Source organism: Haliotis rubra, unplaced genomic scaffold (assembly GCF_003918875.1).
Source record: "Haliotis rubra isolate DU_JTF1 unplaced genomic scaffold, ASM391887v1 Scf394, whole genome shotgun sequence".
Classification (NCBI taxonomy): Eukaryota; Metazoa; Mollusca; class Gastropoda; order Lepetellida; family Haliotidae; genus Haliotis; species Haliotis rubra.
In genome coordinates this window covers 37159-61940 of record NW_025767073.1, presented here as the reverse complement: position 1 = coordinate 61940, position 24782 = coordinate 37159, and the positions used below count along the sequence as shown (strand labels likewise).

Below are 24782 nucleotides of genomic sequence, written 5' to 3'. Positions count from 1 at the left end.
AACTGGTTCCCGGCTTCCTTTGCCAGCGCCAACTTGCAATATGCGAGACGGGGCCCAGCTTACTTCCAGTACAAGATTTAAGTTGAAAAGGATTTATTCAAGAACTGGTTCCAAATTGCACAACTGCTAAATATGACTTTACTAGACCGAACCAAGTGTACAACCATGCTTGGCTGTCACAGTGATAGTAGTTGGCAAAGGGGATGGTTAGATCGGAAATTTGTTAATCCTGCAAGGATTATCGGTTCAATCCTGCAAGGATTATCGGTTCATTACTGTCAACTGACAAACCATGAGACGATTCCAAAAGATATGAAATGTTTGTCACTGGAAGTACTAAGGTCTCGCAAAGTGCTGTGACCTACTTACAGGCCCTATTACGTTAGTTGTGGCCCAATGTTATAAGTTTAAAATGTAGATCAGATAACAACTCTGAAGCTGCAAACCAGGGCCCTTATACTCGAAACATTCACAGCCCTAAGAATTCTTAACTTTGATCGTAGCCAATGTGTTAAGAGTGGGCTTAAGAAGTTCGTAGGGCTATGAACATTTCGAGAATAGCTAGTCCGAATGACCCCAGGATCCCCTTAATGTGTACGACTGCTATGTAAATGGCTGGAGAGGACTAACATCTGTTCTCTTCCACCAGCCCCCAAGTTTGTCTGAGATGTCTGAGACTGCGAGCGATGCATGGAGCACAGACGTCCTGGCCAGTGACACGGATGAGAAACAGTCGGAACTGTTGACAGACCTGGATCAGGTACTAGTAATTGTTATGGGCATAGTGCTTGTAGCTTGAGTTGAAAGTAGTTTTTAGGAAAACATCCTGTGTTAGCCATTGTTGTGTGGAACATAGTACTTATAGCCAGTGTACACACTTGTTTTTTCTATCTTGTGTTATGTTAGCAGTATTTCTAAGAAACAAAGTACCACTAGTATATGATGGCAGTAGTTGTCAGGAACACAGTTCTCCAAGCCTGATGAAAGTTGTTGTAAGGAACGTAGTAGTTTTAGTCTGTGGTAGCAGTCATTGGAGGGAACAACATTTTAAAAATAAATGTATTAGAAATGGAATGAAACAGTTAACAGGTGACTGTTATGAACCCCTCTCTGTAATTTTATTCGTAGGATGACATCAGTATGAGCTCTGTGATGGAGCGATCAGACAACCTTGATGACCAGAGTCTGGAGGACACACCCTTAGCTTCAGGTAAGTCTCCTGTCAATAATCAATCCAGCTTAATACCAATCAGAAATCAGAAATGGAACAAGTTTGAAAATGGCTGGAAATTATTTTCATTAAATTTAGAACTATCATGTTTTCAGTTGACCTTACTTGACTGACTAGTGGGACTGCTGTTCTATTTTTGTTTTGTTGAGTACAGTGGGTATACGCTTTCCCAAGCCTCCTGTAATCCCTAACAAAAGACCTGTCTCAAAATAATAGGGCACCACACCAATCAACCTTTGTTGCAGCTATCTTAAAACTATTCTGATTCTTATTTATTTGCATACATCAGGCTGCATCATGGTTACTTGTTTGTGGGGGTGGTTAAAGTGTTTGCTAATTCACGCCAAAGGCCTCGGGTTGGATTCCCCACATGGGTACAATGTGTGAAGCCCATTTCTGGTGTCTCCCACCATGATATTGCTGGAATATTGCTGAAAGTGCTCACTATTGCTCACTACTTGTTTATGCAGGAGGACACAGTCCTTCAGGTGATCGAGACCTGCTGGGGTTTGGAGCAGAAGGACACTCTGTAAAGAGGGCTGACTCTCTAGGATCAGAGGAAGTGTTTTCAGAGGATGTTTTTGCTGATGATATCACTCCAAGTGCTGAAACATCTCAACTTAATCAGACAGTGGAAGCTGCAGCAGCGGATAAACTTCCAAAACCAGAGGTCAAGGCTGAAGGTCAAGGTCAGAATCGGACATCTCCAGACTCAAGGCAGAGTCATGGCAGGACAGGCAACACTGAGTCTGAGCATCGCCAGAATGCAACTGTGACGTCAAAAAGTGATAGCCTCTCTTTACCAAAAGATCATCATTGTGGAGCAAGACCTAAAGAATTCCATAAACGTAGTCACCACCATCACCACCACAACCGAGCTCACGGAGGGTACAACTCTGCCAAGGTTGAGGCCTGGGCCAAAAGTAATGGCATCGGCGGAAACAAAGATGGACCAAAATTTGGGGCAGAATTTGAGAGTATATCAATGGCACGAAGTGCAGGGGGCAAACCAGTAAACGCCCAAAAGCTGCCCACGACCACCACCATCAACGACCAGGACATTGATGAGGGTATAGAAATATCCGTAGATGTTAACAGCCTGGCAGATCAAGTCGAAGCTGTAGGACTGTCTGAACAGCAGAATGTGAAATTCAATGAAAACCGATTATCTGCGACACTCAGTCTTTTTGATCCACTGTCACCCGAGAACAGCAGTACAGGCGACCTGCTGGAGGGGGCAGGGGGATTGTCAGAGCACCCTGTCACCACCCTCCCAGCTGCAGCCTGCCCTCCCGCATGTCAGCCCCACCCTCATTTTCTGCCACCCAGATATTCCCTGTACCCACAGCTCCATCAGCTCAGAGGGCAACCAGTGAAATTCTCATCTCGGTATCCAGTAGTGATGAAGTTCAAGGTCAGCTGCAGAGTTCGGCAGAGACGGTGAAGTCAACGAGCCAGGAGGACTTGCGTGGGGGACGTCGGGACAGCAGCGATAGCAGTCATTCCGCAGCCTCCCTGAGACTCAATGATACAGCTAGCTCCAGCAAAGAAGCAAGTGTGGACACGCTCTCCATGAGATCCAATGGGGACAATGTATCGATGAGATCAGACGATAAGGTACGATATGGGCTGAACAAGAAATAACATATAGGTATCTGTTATATACTACTCAGACTTTGATAAGGATCACAAAAATTCAAAACTTTACTTAAACGTAGATTTATGATATAAAACTGGATAAATATTAATATGGTAACCCCTCTTTAGGCAAACAGCCTAAACAGAATCTCTCCCCCCACCCCTTTCCTCTTCCTCCTTTTCTTCTACCCCCCTCTCATCACCACATCTCTCTCTCTCTCTCTCTCTCTCTCTCTCTCTCTCTCTCTCTCTCTCTCTCTCTCTCTCTCTCTCTCTCTCTCTCTCTCTCTCTCTCTCGCGTGTTTCAGTGTTATAACATGTTATTTTTATTCCTAGTTAATAACCATCATGTATTCATGAATAATATTCATATTCATTACTATATTTTCGTAAAACATATAATCTTCCAGCACTAGTGTATTCGTTGCAGCCTTTATTATTACTCAACCAATCATTATGATCATTTTCAGAAGGACAGTATTGTCAATATTTAACGATATTACAGATTAAATTTAACTGACATTACTTGTCACTACTGGATGGGATATATCTGGATGCGGGGATTCTAGGTTCAGATAGGTGCACGTAACCTGTGTTTGTTGAACTGAGAAATAAATGTTGATAAAATATGTATGAAAAATTATCGGTCATATTATCTTTCAAAAAAGGTTATATTTCATATTTTGAATTGTTATATTCTCTTTGTTTCAGGATTTTTCTGAAAATGATGAGAAAGGCTTTGATAAGATCAACAAGAAGGGGTTCTTTAAGAGTGTAAAGGAGAAGATACACAAAGGTACAGTGTAGACAAGTGGTAGCCTTCGTGGTTAACAGGGTAGGGTTGAACTGATCAGGTTGGTCTAAAGACTCTAGAATAGGGAAAGGGTAGGAAAATGTGACTCTGTTCTATTTTTTCAAATAAGAAAGAAAATCTGTATATATTAGATAGGGTTGGGTATTGCCAAACTTTTCGTATTGCGATATATTGTGATATGTGTCAGCATATTGCAATATGTATTGCCATATAGTGTGAAAGTGTAACAGATGTTAAAGGTAATGAAATTACTGTTTCCTTTCTTTTGAAACAATGCCACTGGCCACTGGCCACTGTCAGGACTCAGATGTGATTGTACAAGAGATTAATTGTAAATGTTTTGAAATTGAAGATTTTGCTCTAAAGTTTTGAACTGGAGAAAAAGCGTCTGCAGTGGCGTCCGCCATTCTGGTTTGTTTATCAATACAACGAGTGCTGATACCAATCTATGTATTTTATTTATATGGTTTAAATGTCATGGAAAACCAATTATATGACCAATAAACTTTCTCAAAACTATTAATGTATAATAATAAAAAGGAAATACAAAGGTTATTAGTATTTTGACTACTTCATGAAAATTACCGATCATGGTCACTGAAATTGCCGATCGTTATCGGGTGAACCGGTTTGCAAAAAGTGTACCGCAATATATCGTATAGTGAGTTCGAATTGCAATATACCGGTTAACCGGTATTACCTCCCATCCCTAATATTAGAGTGGGGTCATGGAAAAGGTATGTGTATTGGAGGGTATTGATATCAGTTGTTCACTGGTCATGAGGGGGACATGGGTTGATGTACCCTCTATGTTTGTTAATGCTCAGGAGTGAGTGAGTATGGTTTTACGCTTTTTACACTGCCCTACTGCCCTCTATTACTTGGAACAATAATTTCCACCCAGTAGTTACTCTTTGATCTAAAGCCGGGGATAGCCTAGTGGTTTAACTGTTCGCTCAGCCCGTCGAAGATCGGGGTTTGATTCCCAACATGGGCCCATTTGGTGTGTCACCTGTTGGAATATTGAAAGTGTCATAAAAACATAGTAAGTTCGCAAGGTCTAGTTACTGACTGAAGTGTCTAGATAGCTTGACCGGGCTAGAATTGATCTTCAGTAACCTATGCTTGTCGTGCTTGAGGGCTAGAATTGATCTTCACTAACAGGATCTTGTGGGTCAACAGGATCTGGTCTGACTGAAGAGTGTCTAGATAGCTTGACCGGGCTAGAATTGATCTTCAGTAACCTATGCTTGTCGTGAGACTAACAGGATCGGTGGTCAGGCTAACAGGATCTTGACCGGGCTAGGTCAGGCTTGTCGCTGACTGGTCAGGCTCGCTGACTGAAGTGTCTAGATAGCTTGACCGGGCTAGAATTGATCTTCAGTAACCTATGCTTGTCGTGAGAGACGACTAACAGGATCGGGTCGTCAGGCTCGCTGACTTGATTGACACGTGTCTTCATATCTCAATTGCATAGATCGATGCTCATGCTGTTGATCACTGGATTATTTACAGACCGCCGCCATATAGCTGGAATATTGCTGAGTGTGGCGTAAAACTAAACTCACTCACTCACTCTATATATACTACCCATCAAAAGTTTAGACTCACTTAAAGTACTCACTATAAGTTATGTATATATATATGTGGCTACATCGAAGATGAATTTCTCCACTAACTTGGGGGAACCAACTGCAAACCTTATGCAGATGAACTGCAGGAGGATCAAGCATCAAATTTGCTGAAAAGCATGTGCAAACATCGGGCATGTGAACAGCTGCGTTTTGATGTAAAGTTGCGTTAAGAATTCGAAACATTTTCACTGAGTTTCATCATTTATTGATCTTATGACAATAATCTTTTCAACGTTACGACTTTGTTTTACAATATATCAGTTCATGTGTAAACAGTAGCTTTAAACAGTATGGAATTTTTTGCAAAATCTAGTTTAGAACAGTTGACTGAAGTAAGTGGCTACATTTACACTAGTGTATCTAAACTTTTGATGGGTAGTATAGATTGTGCTAAGTTCACATCAACAGTATTTGCATGTTGTTACAGTGCCAGGGTTGAAATTAAGATGAGGATCATTTTGTTTTTGTTGATGCTTTCTGAATATTAGAAATTCCATGATTATGATTATGTAATGAACCCTTTCAGGCATCAAAAGAAGAACTCTGAAGACAGATAAGGAATTAGGTGGTGAGTATGCAGCAGTCATGGACCACTCATGTCAGGGTTCACACAGGCTTGAAAAAGCCCAAAATCTTGACTTATTACCCTGAAAAGGCCGTAATTCTTATTCCGCCGTTCCCAACATTCGTGTTAACCTTGTAAAGGCCCAAATTGCCACTGATTTACCTTGAAAAGGCTCTAATTACCAGTGATTTGCCCCAAAAGGCCCTACATTCGTGTTAACCTTGTAAAGGCCACTAATTTACCTTGAAAAGTCTCTAATTACCAGTGAATTGCCCTAAGACCCTACATTCGTGATTTGCCCCAGGAAACTAATAAAAATGACATTAGGTGTTATTTAATCTCCATCGTGAAACATAACTTTCCTAGTGCAGCGATGTAACTAAGAGTTATTTCCCTGCGATGTTCGTTGATCCCACATTTGACCAACCTTGTGTGTATTCAACTACTTATGTGGTGTATGTCATTATGTGTGTCTATGGTTCCTTGATATTGTTGACTGGGCCTTGAAAGGCCCTAAAAAGGCCCTAATTGGGAGAACTTTACAGCCCCACTTAATTGCAGCCCCTGGTCGCATACAACCCATTTGATGGCTGATAATCTGTATGAACCCTGCATGTGTTATATTGTACACTCCGGGGCAGTAATGACTTAGCATAACATCACTGCCACAGGCTAATTTGCCTGACTCGTCTCTTGTTTGTAAACAAACACACATATTCGTAAGTAAGTAGAGACTGATCTTAGGCAAGCTACATCAAAGTTACTGCATCGTTAGCTCTCCATGGGGCTTCGATGACAACATGTGGAACCTCTTAACCTATGTAAACAAAGGATCGCAACGCAAATTGAAATAGTGTTACACCTTTTTGGATATTTTCTCAGTGAAAGTAACACATTCCATCAAAGAAGTTTAAGTAGATTTAAGTAGACGAATTGTCACATCTTTCTGGCCTGTGGCAGAGGTACTATGCTGGTCGCATGGAACTCTGGGTAAGAGAGTGGTTATATTGGGCAGCTGATCTCCTGCCTTCCACGTCAGGCATCTGAAGGAGCCTGTTAGTAAATAATACACCTTCATGGGGATAATAGGTCCCACCATTATTGGGTGGTCAGGCATCAAGGCTTTGTAGATTGCATGTCATCAAATTCCTGTTTCATGGATATGCTTATCATATCGACCACTGGTTTGTTTGGCCAAGACTTGACAATCATCAGCGTCGTTGACAGAAAAAGATTATTGTGAAAGAAAACAAACAAGAAATGTTGAGATTGATTACTCAGTACATTTTTTATTCAGTATTTCAACAGTTATGTGTTAAGAAAGCAGTCTGATAATAGGTACTGGTTTTATTTTCTGTGTGTTGAATGATGAGTCATGAGCGATGGGGTACTGGGTAAAGCATTCACTTGGTCATGCAGAAGACCCTGTTTGAAAGCCCATGTGTGTGAAGCACATTTCCGGTGTATCCCACAGTGTTCTTGTTGGAATATTGCTAAAACCTCACTCACTCACTCACTCACTCACTCACTCACTCACTCACTCACTCACTCACTCACTCACTCACTCCACCCCGGTGTATCCCACAGTGTTCTTGTTGGAATATTGCTAAAACCTCACTCACTCACTCACTCACTCACTCACTCACTCACTCACTCACTCACTCACTCACTCACTCACTCACTCACTCACTCCCTCCAGATGTGACATTGTGTTCTCAGCAGGAGGCGACAGTTCCTTCACAGAGGATTCTGGGAAGGGTGCGGCTGAAGCTGAAGTGGACCCAAAAGCAGGTGGGTGTCACGATATCTGAACAGTACGCATCACTGGTTCGATTCCCCTCATGCATACAATGTGTGAAGCCTGTTTCTGGTGTCCCTCACCGTGATATTGCTGGAATATTGCTAAAAGTGGCGTAAAAGTAAACTTACTCGCTCACTCATAATTTCGCTCTTTCTTAAAGAGATAATTTGACAACACAGTATGTTTTGTTACATCAGGAACTCATTTTACAATATTTGTTTTCCTACCACTACATATTTCTATACAAAAATATGTAACATGTGATATATTTGGGATAACACTTTCTCAGTAAAGTACAGATTCTAGTACTTATTTGGGTCCCATCCCACCTAATCGCCAGCACTCAAAGTCAGCCGTCTAATCCCCTCAGCCACCGTGGCTATGTTGGGTTGAGGTCACTTTGTATGCTCCTATTAGGTGCTTGACTCAGAGGGTGTGGGTTTGAATCCTGGATGGGTCTCAACCCAACAAAAGTGCAGAATGTGTACTTTACTGAGAAAATGTAATCACAAAAATAACATACGTTACATTTGACTCTCTAAATGGCATAGTGTATTCATGTTCATAATTTCTAACATGGCAACTCAGAAAGCTGTGTTTTACCCACAGAGAGCTCCTTCGACATCCTGGACAAATACCGGAAGAAAACTCCCCAAGACCAGCAGGCTGAGGACCAGTCAGAGCTGACCGACTCTGCATACCAGAGTCAGATGAAGAGCAAGGACGAGGAAGAAGGTCCGCCGTTCTACGACCCCAGCAACTTGGAAGGCTGCTTCGCGTTCATGGATGCGAAGCGGAAGCTGAGGATGGTGTTGAGTGCTGGGGACTTCCTGGGCAGCACATCCCTGCACCAGTTGATGACCAGCCAGCCACACAGTCCTCGAGAGTTTGACACCGGGCCCAAGAAGGACAATGACCTGATCAGCCTTCTCCGGGCTCAGCTTGCTGAAGCCATTAATCTCCAGAATAAGGATGTCATTGCACAGCTGCATGAAGTTATACGATGTATACGCCAGTTTGACAATGATGGGTGTGTATACTCCAGACTTGTCCATATCATGAAGATTAAGATTCTCCTGCTTAACCCTCTACCTATTTTATTTGGATTGAGTCATTTTGCAATACACTGGCTAACTGACTTATTAATTGTGTGTAGATTGCAGAACAAAAAGCTAATGCAATAATTGAAATGTTCCTTGGTAGGGCTGTAACGATGCATCAAACTATCGATGAATAGAAATTGTTGAGTCTCCGATAGCAATTAATCGATGGTAGAAACGAAAAAATCATTGATGCATCGATAGTATGTGAGACTATCGATAGTTTAGTAATTGACTTCTGTTGATAGATGCGCAGCGCAAAATACAGGAAGTACCAGATTCATTCACTTTCATTTAGAGTTATCCGCCCTGTTACCTCTTAAACAAACATGACTGTTTACTTGATCTGGGTTTCAAGCTTCTTGTCAGTTATCAAAAGACACTGAAATTACTTCAGCTTGTTTTTATTTCATATTAACTATACATTCATTTGGGAAATGACTTCAAGTGAGACCAAACAAAATAGTTGGTCGCAATAGTATGTTGCAATAGACTATTGCTATCGCAATAGTTGTTTCCCCTCAATAGTCACCCCTATTCTTTGGCATGCCAGTGTACCTTGGAGTGACCAACCCATTGTCATGTTGCAGCTGTAAGAAGCTGGTGAAGGCCTTGCGGGAGGAGTACCGCAGCCGGTCGGCCTACATCTCCTACCTGATCCGCTGCCGCCAGGGTCTCCTTATGTCTCACTCCTACCTGCAGAGACTCCTCAACAGGATACAGAGGTGAGGCCTGTGTACCAGGGTGTACCTTCTTGTACAGGGGTGTATCAGAGTGAATCATAGGTTTTGGTGTACATGACACTGTATTATAGTGTATCTCACAGGTGTGTAACCGCCTCCGTGGTGTAGTGGTTAGAGCATCCGCCGGAGAGCAGGTTTGATCCCCGACCGCGTCATACCAAAAGACGTTAAAATATGGTACTTGTTGGTCCCTGCCTGGCGCTCGGCATTAATGGGTACAACAAGGACTGGTCGGCTTGGAGTCAGTATAATGTGTCTGAGTGGGGTATTCATGCTTCACTCCGGCATGGTATCTCAGTGGGCTAGCACTATAAAACCAGCTTAGTCTGGGCTAGTACAAGCAGCCGCACATACACATACACACGCATGCACGACGTCATATGAGCGAAATATTCTCAAGCATGACGTTAAACCCAATTTCACCTGTCACAGGTGTGTACCATAGGGTATTGTACTGTACAGCGGTGTATTATGGTTAGCCTCATTGACCCATACTGTATCATGGTGTACCACAGTGCACATGGATGTCTGACTGACTGACTGAATTTAGTTTTATGCCGCATTTAGCAATATTCCAGCAATATCATGGCGGGGGACACCAGAAGTGGGCTTCATACATTGTACCCATGTGGGGAATCGAACCTGGGTCTTTGGCATGATGAGTGAACGCTGTAACCACAAGGCTACCCCACCACCCTGTACATGGATGTGAGTGAGTGAATGAGTTTAGTTTTACGCCACACTCAGCACTATTCCAACTATATGGCGGCGGTCTGTAAATAATCGAGTCTGGACCAGACAATCCAGTAATCAACAGCATGAGCATCGATCTGTGCAACTTGGAACCAATGACATGTGTCAACCAAGTCAGCGAGTCTGACCACCCGATCCCGTTAGTCGCCTCTTACGACAAGCATGGGTTACTGAAGATCAATATTCTAACCCGGACCTTCACGGGTACATGGATATATCATAATGTATCATCTAATAGCTTTTCTTGGTGAGTAAGGCATTAGAACGTGGTAACCAGCTGCAAGGATAACTATAGCAACTGACTGTGGAATGATTGACAACTGGCCGTGTTTTGTTGCAAATGACTGTGTTCTGTGTATTTCAGGGACAAGGAGATCTGCAACAAACACATGGTTAATGTGTGCGTGCGGCTGTTCATAGAAAGGAGGGAAAAGAATGTCCTCTACTTCATCTCGGATTTCCAGAAGCTCACTGTGGCGGATGAGAAGGTAGAGTCATAGCTGATTAGGAATACCTTAGGCATACCTGAACCAAGCAGGAATACCTTACGGATGCCTTGACCGAGCTGGGGTACCTTAGGGATATCCAAGGGATGCCTCAATCTTGAGGTATACCTTAGGGGTATCTTAACCCAGCAGGGTTAGTTTGGGGATGCCTTGACCCAGCAGGGTTACCTAAGCAGGGGTATCTATGAAATATGATGTTTGACTAGTAACTGAATATGTGATGTTTGACTGGTAACTAAATAGAGGATATTATATGAGTGCCCATGTCATACTGTGTTTACGACACGAACGCCTAAACGAGAGCGGGGGATATACCAATATTTAGGCATGAGTGTCGTAAACATAGTATGATATGGGCACTCATATAATATTCTGTTTATTACCGAAGTCGTCAAATTGAGGAAAATAACCCAAATCTACTTTCAAATGTAGGCTGTCTACCCGCCGTCGCCGCATGTAGAACGCAACGTCTCAGAAGAAACGTGACGTCATAGCATTGTTCATGACGTCACGTCACCATGATAAAGTGATATTTTGCCCTAGGGCATCGTATGAAAAATATTAACCCCGATATGTTTGCCCTCGAATGTACTAAATATATGTTTGACTGGTAACTAAATATATGTTTGACTGGTAACTAAATATATGTTTGACTGGTAACTAAGTAATTTATGTTTGACTGGTATTTTCCTTCTGTTGTTATATATGACACTCTATGTCTCTCTTTCAGACTGACTTGGTGGACAGGTTCTTACAGGTTCTCTACCGGGAGATGGAACAGGATTCAATATGGAAAGGTCAGTGCTCACTCACACTGTTGTAACATCTGATCCAATGGTTCACATCAGTGGTCATTATGGATCCCCAGTACATCATGCCTGTCTCCAATGGAGTCTAAGGGCATTATGGATCCCCAGTATGTTGGTCTCCCATTAGGGGTCTGAGGGCATTATGGATCCCTAGTACACCATGCTGGTCTCCAATGGAGTCTAAGGGCATTAAGGATCCCCAGTATGTTGGTCTCCCATGGGGTCTGAGGGCATTATGGATCCCTAGTACACCATGCTGGTCTCCAATGGAGTCTAAGGGCATTAAGGATCCCCAGTATGTTGGTCTCCAATGGGGTCTGAGGGCATTATGGATCCCTAGTACACCATGCTGGTCTCCAATGGAGTCTAAGGGCATTAAGGATCCCCAGTATGTTGGTCTCCAATGGGGTCTGAGGGCATTATGGATCCCTAGTACACCATGCTGGTCTCCAATGGAGTCTAAGGGCATTAAGGATCCCCAGTCTGTTGGTTTCCCATGGGGTCTGAGGGCGTTATGGGACCCTAGTACACCATGCTGGTCTCCAATGGGGTCTGAGGGCATTATGGATCCCTAGTACACCATGCTGGTCTCCAATGGAGTCTAAGGGCATTAAGGATCCCCAGTATGTTTGTCTCCCATGGGGTCTGAGGGCATTATGGAACCCTAGTACACCATGCTGGTCTCCAATGAGGCCTAAGCTCAATATAGATCCCCAGTACACCATGCTTGTCTTCAATGGCGTTGAAGGGCATTTTGAACCCTAGTACACAATGCACGTCTCCAATGTGGTCTAAGGCATTATGGAACCCTAGTGCACCATGCCTGTCTAAAATGGTGTCTAAGGACATTATAGAACTCTAGTACACCATGCTGGTCTCCAATGTGGTCTAAGGCATTATGGAACCCTAGTGCACCATGCCTGTCTAAAATGGGGTCTAAGGACATTATAGAACTCTAGTACACCATGCTAGTCTCCAATGTGGTCTAAGGCATTATGGAACCCTAGTACACCATGCCTGTCTAACATTGGGTCTAATTACATTATGGAACCCTAGCACACCATGCTCGTCTCCAATGGGGTCTAAGGACATTATGGAACCCTAGTACACCATGCCTGTCTAAAATGGGGTCTAAGGGCATTATGGATCCCTAGTACACCATGCTTGTCTCCAAGTGTATTTCAGACTAGAGGAGGTCACTAGAAGCCTCTACCTGTCACACATGGTGATCTTGGTGCATAATAGATCAGTAGAGCACATTTATGTTTCCCATGGTGATGTTAGAACATGATAGATCACTTGTTATTATCATCTGAGGTCTGGTGCGATTTCGCTAATAACAACCTGCACTGGTGCATGCTAAAACTGAATGGTGCAGGTTACCTTTAGTAACAGGTTGCACCTGGTAACAATAAATTCTCCAACATCCTATAGCTGTCATCTTGTGTTTTAATTGGGAAGTAAGTGACTTGAAGTAATATGTTTCTCAGCGCACAGCTTGTTACGAGCAGGACCCATGAAGATCTGGGTTAGAATAGGTCTTCAGCAACCCATGTGCTTGCCATAAAAGGCGACTATGCTTGTTGTAAGAGGCGACTAACGGGATCGGGTGGTCAGTTTCACTGACTTGGTTGACACATGTCATCGGTTCCCAATTGCGCAGATCGATGCTCATGCTGTTGATTACTGGATTTTCTGGTCCAGACTCGATTATTTACAGACCGCCGCCATATAGCTTGGATATTGCTGAGTCCGGCGTAAAACTAAACTCACTCACTCTCTTGTTACGAGCAGAAACATTTGTGTACTAAATGAGTTATGTAGAAGTTATCATATAGTTGAAATTCATACACAAAGGTAAAGCAATATTGAAACAGAATCATTCATCACTTATCACCCCATGATAATGAATGTATGCTGAGTACTTGTTATGATAATTGCCAAACAAATGTGTATGTTACTTTTTTATAACTAGTGACAATATTTTGTGATGCAACCAAAATTTGGATGGTGCAGCCAAACCTATCAGCCATGTTGCACTCGGTGTAGGTACTGAAAAAGAACCAAAATCGAACCCTGAAAGTATGGCAGTGCAGCTTGTCTTTGCAAAATGGTTTCCTCTGAGTAATATGTATGTTTTGTGTGCAGCTGCCACAGAGAACCAGCTGATTGACGCCCGACTGGCCGTGGAACGCCTGCTGATGAGTCGAGTGTACAGTCATGCCATGTTTCCAAATGGAGACGGAGACTTCATGAGGGACCAGTAAGTCAAACAATGACTGTCTAACCTAGACATTGTTAAACCTCTGTTCACATATACCAAAATTGTCTTTTTCAATGAAATTTCTTGAATTTGGTTGATTGGTTTGTTGTTTAACACTGCACTCAGCAATATTCCAGCTATATTGTGGCGGTCTGCAAATAATCAAGTCTGGACCAGACAATCCAGTGATCAACAGCATGAGCATCAATCTACCCAATTGGGATACAGTCACATGAATTTGTATTATCACTCCTGTAGTAAACATTGTTTCAAACATAGATATTGTAAGACTTCTTTTCATATTCCTGTGTTTTGGTAGTCCCTTGCGGTGATGTTTTAAAATCTTATTTTCTTGCATCATGGCAGCCATTTAGCAGTGGTCAAATTATCTGAGTCGGCTATGTTCTTACCACTTTATGTCACCTGGAAAACAGGGGAACAAAGTTTCAGTGTTTTCACGGAATGATTTCATGTTCACTTTGTATTGAAAAAGTTCACGAATTATAGTGAACCCAAACTGAACAGCAACTTCAGTTAGTTTGATCGATTTTCTTCCTTGGAGTTTGATCGATTTTCTTTCTTGGACTTGGTTAACCCTTTGTCTTCCATGCATGCATGAAATTCTGTGTGTTGCAGACTTTTCCATCAGCATCTGAAGAAGCTGTCGGCACTAATTACTCCGACACACAAGGACCTGTGTATACCCCGCATGTACCACTTTGAGTGTCCGTGGCCGGCAGCTCAGCGCGAGATCTACATGATCAATGCATACAAGGTGGGTTCTGCTGGGATGGAGGTGGCTTAGTAAGATACTAATCAGCATTCGCTAAGATCCACACAATGGCAAATGGTCACAGCCGATTGGCTGCGAATAGCTGCAAAATTGCTAATGCAGCAATATTTACTCACTCACCCACACCTGATTGAGATGAATAGATGTAGGTAAATTTATTGTGGCTGTTACGTTTTTGAATCTCAGAGAGCATGGCGATTAGCCTGCTGACAGGTGCTGGTTGCAATTGATTCAGAAATTCGGGACTTTAGTGAGACATATTCTAAACGAATTCAAAGGTACTAGGTCCCAAAGCATGGCTTTGATTTTTGTCTGTGTCTCAAGTTCTTACTAAATCTGTTGTTTGGAAATGTGGGTATACTTTTAGAGGGATACTTAGAGTGAGCATTGATAAATTCATCCTGACTTGGTGTTTTGACCTCGTTACATTCCTTTTCTTATATATATATAGAGAGAGAGAGAGAGCTAGACCCAGGAGGTGACAATATGCATCTTGAAGTTCGGTTTTGCATGACAAGCCCCAGAGGGTAGTGGGGTGTCCTAGTGGTTAAACTAAACTCACTCTGATTTCATTATTTATCAGCTTCTATGATATGGCTTAAATTAAATAACAATCAAAAACTGCTGTTAATAGTTGTAAGAAAGGAATGTTCAATACTTCTCAGACCCCAAAGGACAAGCTTCAATGCGTGTTGCGATGCTCTACCACCATCATGAACCTTCTGAGTATGGCCAACGAGAAATCTGTGCCCGCGGCCGACGACTTCATCCCAGTACTTATATTTGTCCTTATCAAGGCCAACCCACCATGTCTACTGTCTACCATACAGTATGTGAACAGCTTCTACGAGAGTCGACTCGCAGGGGAGGAGCAGTATTGGTGGATGCAGTTCTCATCAGCAGTCGAGTTCATCAAGACCATGGATTATTCCACCTAGATGATGAGCTCACATTCATGGACGGTTGTTTCCAGACCAGAGGATCTCAAAGCATGTTTCTTCATCGGATACGAAACTGAAGAATTGAAGCAACACCACGAGATCGAAGGGCATTATGTGATGTTGCAGTTGTCTTTATTGGTTCGGGCAGGATGCTTGGCCCTGGTCCTGGGATGCTGTTTTTAGTTGCTTGGACATGAAACCTGGTCCCAGCAACCAGGAGAAGAATGACGAGATGGATTTGTAATGCTTAAGTTCTTTCAAGCTGGTATAATGCCGGTCAACACAGATGTCCCGACAGGGTTGATGATGCAAGACACTTTCCACAAGAACAAAGTATTTTTGACAACTTTATATAAATTTTATTAATGATTATTGATATCAATAAATTATGTATGTCTTTTCCTTGGTAGATGTTCAGTTGCATGGACAGACAGGCTGTAGTTATCTCCCTTCATTCTGTTCGTACAACACAAGTTGATCTCAATAAGTTGATGTGTTCAGTCCTGAATGGCAGCATTATGTTGAAAAATGCTAGTAAATATCTTTTATCTTGTAGTTTTGCCATATTTCTGTTTTATATGTTGTTCAACATATTGAGAATAAACATCTACATTACATAAAATTAGTATTACATCAGGTGTAATTTTGAAATGTACGTATGCAACATACAATGGCTTCTATTAACTGATTATGGAAACTATTTCATGAAACACAATTATCTTGTTATTCCTTTTTTTTCGAAATGTAACTATTATTAATTCTGTCCCTGTTGAAAACACGACACCATTATTTATATAAACAAACTTGCATGATGTTGGGAAAACAGCTTTAACTTTATTGAGTTTTCCAAGCACTATTCTATTGTTCATTCAATTTTCATCTAACTCGGGGTGGAGAATCAAGGGAGATAACTTGGAATGTATTGTTTCATGATTAAATGGAGACCAACTCAATTACAGGGGGATATACTCTATGTCTTTGCTATGTTTGATGACTGTGATGATAGACTTAGGTTAAATGTGAAAGTAATGCTTGATTTATTAGATAGAGTGGACTAAGTTGTTGAGAGTTACATGAGCATATTGATGTTATTGTGTGTTGAAACAGTGATCATTGTTTAGTCAGAGTAACTTTGTTATATTTTACTTGAACATTCTTCCACTTGTTATCCTGTTGTCAGATTTATGAATGTCTGTGTTGTAAAAAGTCACTTGTGTCTATCCACTTAACAAGGAAAACATTGTACATTCTGCTTGGAACGATTTCTTACCATGTAAATTTCAATAGGCATAATTTAATTTTAGATAGTTTGCTTTATGCTTATGTGGGCTTAGTGTTTGATTATAATAATGTCACTCATATTGTTTTGCAGGACTTGTTCAAGCATTCATTGTTTGTTGATTTTCATTTTTTTTAAAGAAAAATATTCAATGACTTGTTAAGGAATAGCTTTCCATATGGATAATTATCTCTCTTATCATTATTCCTTTTTGAAATTGGTTGCAATTATTAAGATGTCCATTAAGTCAGTGATTTGAATTCCAAATTGTGATTTGATTCTTGGTTTGTTGGCACTCACCATGCACCCGATGAAATTCCAGGTTAGAGGAGGTCCCTGTTGGTAGGAATTTGCTGGTCAGTCTTACTTGATTGCGTGTCACTACACCCAGACAACAGGCATCTCTGTTCATATCAGTCACACAATTGTCGGGGAGAGCGGGTAGAACAGCCAGGTAATCAACAAGCGTGTGTATTGAAATTTCAATTTCACATGTGCAACTCGCACACCTGGCTGTTCTACCAGCAAGTGGTCCCCCTCGTAATACATAGCGAAAAAGTGACAATATAATGATCGTTTGTTAAACAACTTTTTATTTTCGTGTCCAAAATTATGAGACAAATCATCAGAGTTGGTCTGTCGATTTCATGTCACTGTGCAAAATTTGGTTTTCTTGCAATTATTAGATTTTGTGTTAGTGAGCAGTTCATCGGTCTCAAATGAAATCAAACAGACTGTAATGGTTTTCAAGCTTACTTCCAACGTTACGCTGAGGAAATGAAATGCAAAGATATTTCTGAAATACTTATCTAAATCACAATCAAGTCCAGATCACTCACTCCTCTTCACTATGCCTCTATTCAACATGTGATATGTATGTGATATGTTCTCAATGTAACGTTGGATAAGGAAGGGGTGTGAAATCATTATTTATGGTATGTTTAGTACTTTTGCTATATCTCTCCAATCTTGAAGCAGATGGAAACTAAACATGCTTCTGTCCCTTACCTGCAAAATATTCTCCCAAAAGCTATGTGAACACCACTGCCTCTGCACCAACCCACCATGGGTCTGCAAGGGATTTATTTATTATTATTATTTATATTTTACTGACCTTCTCCCATGGACAGGAGTTGGGTTAGTCCAGTGGATCATGGTTTGGTTATCCCACTAAAGGTTTGAGTTTGATTCAGAGGACGATTGCTTTGTATATGAAGCCCATCTGTAATTAGTTGCTGAAGATGGTATTTAACTGTCATCAATACTCACACTCCTGTTTGGTGTCAAGAACATTTTAGAGTTAACTCCCTTGAACAGGACACGGGTTTAATGGAGGGTTTGTCATCTTATGGGATTTCTTGTCAGTTTTGGCATAAGTAATTACGATTTTGCGATAATTGATATTTAGTTAATGATATCTGAAGTAAAATGTATTAGTTCAAAGAATGGAACCTGAATAAATACACAACATATTTTTAATTAAAGAGGATGTTATTCGAAGCTCTGTAAAAATATCATTCTTGTCCCTGTGTTTTTCTAGATTCCTGTCTCACTTAATCAGAGTATTTTTACATACAGTTGTGATTGTCTAGTCTGTGTATTAAGATTTAGTCACATTCAGCCATGTTTACCACTTCATACACTGACACAGCAATGCCAAGCATGTAGTAACAGTGTCATGATCAATAACTTGTCAGTTATTAAATATTGATAATGAAATTTATTTACTTACCGGTAGCTGTGATTTATGCTTATAGTATAATGTAATTTATGCTTTGACAGGGGCGGTGGGTAGCCTAGTGGTTAAAGTGATCGCTCATCACGCCAAAGTCCCGAGTTTGATTCCCCACATGGGCAAAATGTGTGAAGCTGGTGTCCCCTGCTGTGATATTGCTGGAATATTGCTAAAAGCGGTGTAAAGCCCAACTCACTATTATTTGTCATCTTGTCCATTGCAATTTGTTAGACAAGTCTTTAACACCTCACAACCTTTGGAAGAACCTCTCGTCTTAACAGGATTTGATAAAAAGTTCTTAAAGATATAAAGATAGTACATTTATGTGAACAATGTTTCCTTTCTTTAGACTAGAATGAAGTTTTCATACTCTTACGTTGTCATATGAGCGAAATATTCTCAAGCACAGCGTTAAACCCAATTTCACCTCACCTCATACTCTCTTAAGAGGTGTGAGATCATGTCAGTATGGTTTTGAGAGCATGTGTAAAACGGAAAGCATCTTTAAAGTAGGAAAGTATCTCAACGAAAAAGGTCATAACAGAAAATTAAGATAAGATGATGGAATACATTCATGGATAGTGGAATTAAGAGTAACCATGGAAACAGGATTCTTGTTGAGGATTGTTATCATGACCTGCCCAGACCTGAATGAAATGGTCAAAGGGAACTAAAGGTATTACATAATGAATACAGGTGTGTATGTTTTTAAGAGTTCAATTATTGTGGAAAAAGGTAGATTATCCTAATTATTGTATGTCTGTAACCATGGAAACTTTACACTGAAAGGAGAGGGCAAATACACCTTTAGAATTAAAAAAGTATTTTGACATTTGGAACAATTAAAGCTAAACCAGCAGTGTTGCTTAATTTGATCTTTCTTTGATAATTAAAACCTAACATAGGTTTTGTTCTTAATTGTTAAGTTAAGAAAGTTTTTGTTATTGGATATTTTTTCAATTTTGTTTTCTTTCAATGAAATGCACTTATACTATGTTCTGGCTGTTCCAGACTCGATTATTTACAGACCGCCGCCATAAACCTGGAATATTGCTGAGTGTGGCGTAAAACTAAACTCACTCACTCACTCTTGCTGTTTATTCTCCTCACAGTCACTTCCTCAATCTATTGTGTTTCAGTCATTAAATTGTTTTAGCTGAATCAAATCAAAGTTACAAAATGAGTACTTAAGATTCGCCTTCTTACAGAATTATAAGATTAGTCTGTCTGTTGTTACCATGGCAACATGTGTTGCCATACTATAAGTAATGGATGATTTTGAATTATATGTATGTACATTTGAATAAGATGCTTCTTACATGCCTAACTATGAACAGTTCTTGCAACAGAATTGAATTATTTTACAATGCTTAATCTTGTACAGGTTTAATAACATTACCTAACTATGACATGCTGTTTCTGCTTGTTAAAATCATTTTAGAAGTGTTTTCTGTGCTAGAGTTATTAGATTCTTGTATTTGTTTTTGATGCAGAATATGTTTGAAGTGCAGTAGTTTTGATATTACACAACCACATATCATGAGCTTTTGTTGCACAGTTTGGGTGTTATTTTTCTGTTACCTGTCAAGTGTAATGTTCAGTATTTAGATGGAGAATAGATTGAGTGAACACAAGCAAAATGATTATTGAAACAGTATTAATGTTCATTATTACTTAATAATGTCAGCTGTAAACAAAAAGATTGATTTGAGGACATGTTATCAGCACAGAGATAAAAAGTGATGAGGAAAGTGATTGGCTCTCCTGAGTTGTGTCCCTTATGCTTGATAGAAAAATAGCTGAGTGAGTTTTAATCCCATTTCTGCCCTGATAATGTCTGCAGGTTTAAGAGCATCCAACCTGTCCTTGGGTTCAGTTGACAAGTAAACGGTACCTGCATCACTTGGGGCTTTCCTCCCTCATCAGCTGATATACCGTGATGTAACAGAAATACTTCTCAGAGCTGCATTTGACCATATCACTCTCACTCACTCACTCACTCGGGGCAGTGGGGTAGCCTAGTGGATAAAGTGTTGTCTTGTCACACCAAAGACCCGGGTTCGATTCCTCACATGGAAGTGAAAGCTTAGTCCTTGTGGATTCATGATTTAGTCATTTTACAGCTGTGTCTAACATTGGAAAATTTAAAGTATTTACATAAGTCCTTGCACCTTTGATAAAACAGTGTATCACTGTATGTGGTAATTCTGTTAATAGCAGCATTTGATTTGACTCTTAGTATGACAAAGAACTGGAATTTGGGTATGACATTCCTTTTCGTGAAGGGATGACACTAGCATGATATAATAGTACTGACAACATTGTCAAATTGCCAATGCTCTGATTATCTTAAATTCTTAATGTCTTTTTTGAGAGGCATTTTAGAAGTTGTGAAGATGAAGGAAAACCAAGTTCTGTGGATAGTCAACTTTTTTAATGCAATGAATGCAATGTTTTGGTGTAGATACGAACACGGTTATCAATATTTGTAGTAGATTCGGTGTTAGTATCTATTCCAAATCATCACATTCATTGCAATAACGAAGTTGACTTTCAATAGAACTTAGTTTTCCTTGTCTTAATGTCATTTCCATGTTGCCTGCCACCTGCACATTGCCTGCTAAAAGATATTTATAACTTGTCTGGATTTTGGGATAGCACTGATGGCTGACTGACAGAAACATGGAAACACATGTGAGCAATGTTTCATTTGATCAAAGGCAATATGCAGGCAAGACTTCACACCCCTTCTCCATATCCCGTCTTTCCCACCCTCCACCCCCATTTTTCACTGATACATATATTGCTGGGGGTGACCTGAGAGGCTGTCACCCCTGCAGGTGCAGCTTGCTTTCTTGTATTGTTTTGTCTCAGGAAGCAAGTATTGTTATTACACGCAAGATCAACCCTCAAGGTAGCCTCATTATAGAAGACTCAGTTATGGTATGATCGTTATTGCATTGATGTTGGTATGTTTTGTCAAATATCTGAATATCCCAAATATGGGAACTTCAACACTGCCACTCAACATACTCGGTTATGATAGTCAGCAGATAATAACTGGAATCTAATATTGAACATAATGGTTTTGAAGGTCCCACTATGGAATACAAAGTATTGGTTGTACAGCATTAAGTAGTTGTCTCTCTCTCGATGAGAGTGTGAAAGAAATATTCTAAATATCTAATTATTGCAGACAATGACATTCTTGGTATTGGCAAAAACCAATAGCCTTTTTCAATACGGGACCATGCACAACCATTCTGTGCCAGTTATAAGTGGGCATTGGCTAAGCCAAGTGGTTAAAGCGTTCGCTCATCAAAGAGAAGACCCAGATTCGATTCCCCACATGGGTACAATGTGTGAAGCCCTTTACTGGTGTCCTCCGCCATGATATTGCTGGAATATTGCTAAAAGCGGCTTAAAACCATACTCACTCACTCGATCCGTTATAAGTTGTGGTGTATATGTTATTAGCGCCAGGAGGAAAGGGATGGTCATGTGGGTGAAGCATTGGCTTATGCGAAAAGATCTGGGTTAGATTTCATACATGGGTGCAACAAATTAAGCCAGTTTCTGCTGTCACTGTGATATTTGTGAAATAGTTCTAAAGATGCATAAAACCGGACACCCTGTTGTTTTAAATCACATATATATTTGCTCACTAAGTTATATCCTGTATTGTAGGCATTCGTCAGTATTCTCAGCTGTCTTGAGGGTTCATCAGAAAGGCCTTGCTTCCCAGCTTGTCTATGTTTAATGTTTTGATACATTGTTGTGCAGTACTAATGCTTTATTTACTGTATATAAATATGATGTTGGTGTCTTAATTATGATTGTGGTTCTATATTCCCTGGCGGTGTTGTGCCAGCCCCCCTTTGTCAACAAATAGAAGTATAGGTGCCAAATAATACTGTCTAATATATATGTTTATGTGTATAATTATACAAGGGAGGAAGGTGGACGCTCCCAAAATATATATATATGAATAAATATTAAGTTTCCCTCTGCTCAGTCGTTTTATTGGTTTAGCTGTTTAACAAATTAATTAATTCATTCATTCATTCATTCCCGATGCAGATCCCTTGATGGCAAACTGCAGATGCACGGACGGATCCGGTTTGGGGGCATTTTGTTTTGAAAATGACTAAAGTCCACATTGCAGAACTAGAATGTAAATGACTAAACTCCACATTGAAGAAGAAGGAGAATGTCTGAGTCTCGAACCCCCTTTCTTCTCCCCCCTATTAGATGTCGCGTCCAGTATTGTACATGTATACCTCAACAATAGCAACATTTAAGTCTTTTTCTCCCCTGTGTTTTCCACCTTCGTATTCCCCACGTGGGTGCTATGTGTGAAGCCTATTTCTAGTCTTCCCCACCCAGAACATTTCCTATTCTTTTATACATCAGAAGTACTGTTATATTTCAACAAGGACTTGAATTCACCGGTTCATTGGCTTTATCCTTCCACACTGTACAGATAAGAGTTTGAAAGATTTGCCCTCAGTTTATGAAAATGCTTTGAATCTTCCGATCCATCATTTAGCTGGCAACAGGTCAAAAGGGCCAAAGGGCCGAAACAGAAGAAGTAAAAAGGGCCAAAGAAAAGTCAAAAGGGCCAAGTAAAGCTTTGCTACTTGCTATCTGTCCAAGTGGTACATCAAAACAATCTATAGTTTACAAAACGTTTATCATCATGAACAGAAACTGAATGGGTGTGTTTCCCGCAATATTATCCTTGAAAAAATGATAAATGGAATTCAGAATCATCTGGACTTTACTGCCATACTAGATCTAATCTTCATATATCAGTCCATTCGGCCTGGCGACCATGATTTATCATTCAATACTCGTCATCTCAGGAGACAAATCTTGGTGAGATGTAGCGATTTCTCAGGGAGATCGCTGCAAAGATGCTTGGCTTTACGGACAAGACCATCGGTTACCATAACAACCCCCACCCCCACCCCATTGATGCTTATTATGTGCGAATATACGACAACCCAATCAGAACGCGCGTAATGATTGCGTGCTTTGATAATAAAAATCCCGAGTACTAAAATCGTTTTTTAGCAACACGTCTTTATTTAAAAAATGAAGAAAAATATGTATCGTCATGTTGAAAGTACAAAGAACATGGCCTATAGAATTGTATTGCTTCATGCTTTTTAATAAGGATAATGCCATACACGCACGTACGTTTGTTTACATAACGGCTCTCATGGGCCCCTGGGCGGTGGGGTAGCCTAGTGGTCAAAGCGTTCGCGCGTCACGCCGAAGACCCAGATTCGATTCCCCACATGGATACAATGTGTGTAGCTCATTTCTGGTGTCCCCCGCCGTGATATTGCTGGAATACTGCTAAAAGCGGCGTAAGACCAAATCTACTCACTCACTCTCATGTATTTCTAACGATCTTGTTTTGGAGATTGTACGCTCGCTTTCCAAACGTTTTGGGAAATGTAATTATAGATCTTGGCGTGTATCAAGAGTCATAATATATTCATAGATAAATCTAATCAGCTTTATACTTTAACTGTTGGGGTATCTCTGGGGATATATTTGTCTCAAGTTTCTAGGGCCATTCAGTTTATTTCAGCGTATTCATTTCAAAATTCCACCTGGAGTATCGCAGCAAGGTTACACAAATGTGCCGTTTGGGAAATATTTCAAAGCCAGTTTGGGGTATCTCTCCTAAGATTTAATGTAGCTGAAAAAATATGATTTTATTTGCATATTCAACAAAACACTTGTGAAGATCCGGGTAGAATTGGTCTTCAGCAACCCATGCTAACAGGTGTGCGAAATGATGTTTTTATTATGAAGAAGCACATACAATGTGAATAGCCCCCATTAAGGTTTATGTACAAATTAAGTGACAATTCCCTACCAACACCCCCCACCCACTCATGTCATGTACAAACTTAATGAGCACCACCCTACCACCACAACCCACCCCACCTATGAACGTAAAACTTCAAATTCAAACTTCTGTTCATGGGATGTTAAGAAATGGCATGGATGTTCGACAAAGCGTTGCAAAAATAGAGCAATAGAGCATGATAACTGTTTTCCATTTGCATAAATATCTCTATATTTATTCTACCCGAAAAAATTAAATTTGAAGCATTGCTGTAAACATGCCTTGTATTGTCAGGCGAGAAGATATTTTAT

At 40.6% G+C, this 24782-nt stretch overlaps 1 protein-coding gene across 1 annotated transcript in view; it reads left to right on the top strand.

Moving 5' to 3' along the window:
• LOC124286883 (GTPase-activating protein and VPS9 domain-containing protein 1-like) overlaps positions 1–22615 on the top strand; it is a 39732-nt gene extending 17117 nt beyond the window's left edge. The window contains 14 exon segments of the mRNA XM_046723321.1: positions 650–760; positions 1129–1210; positions 1702–2573; positions 2576–2848; positions 3581–3665; positions 5844–5885; positions 7602–7673; positions 8293–8713; positions 9374–9508; positions 10644–10767; positions 11516–11582; positions 13743–13857; positions 14494–14632; positions 15316–22615. Of these exon segments, the coding sequence (XP_046579277.1) occupies positions 650–760; positions 1129–1210; positions 1702–2573; positions 2576–2848; positions 3581–3665; positions 5844–5885; positions 7602–7673; positions 8293–8713; positions 9374–9508; positions 10644–10767; positions 11516–11582; positions 13743–13857; positions 14494–14632; positions 15316–15588 (2811 nt within the window). The 3' untranslated portion in view covers positions 15589–22615.
• Positions 22616–24782: the final 2167 nt, after the last annotated feature.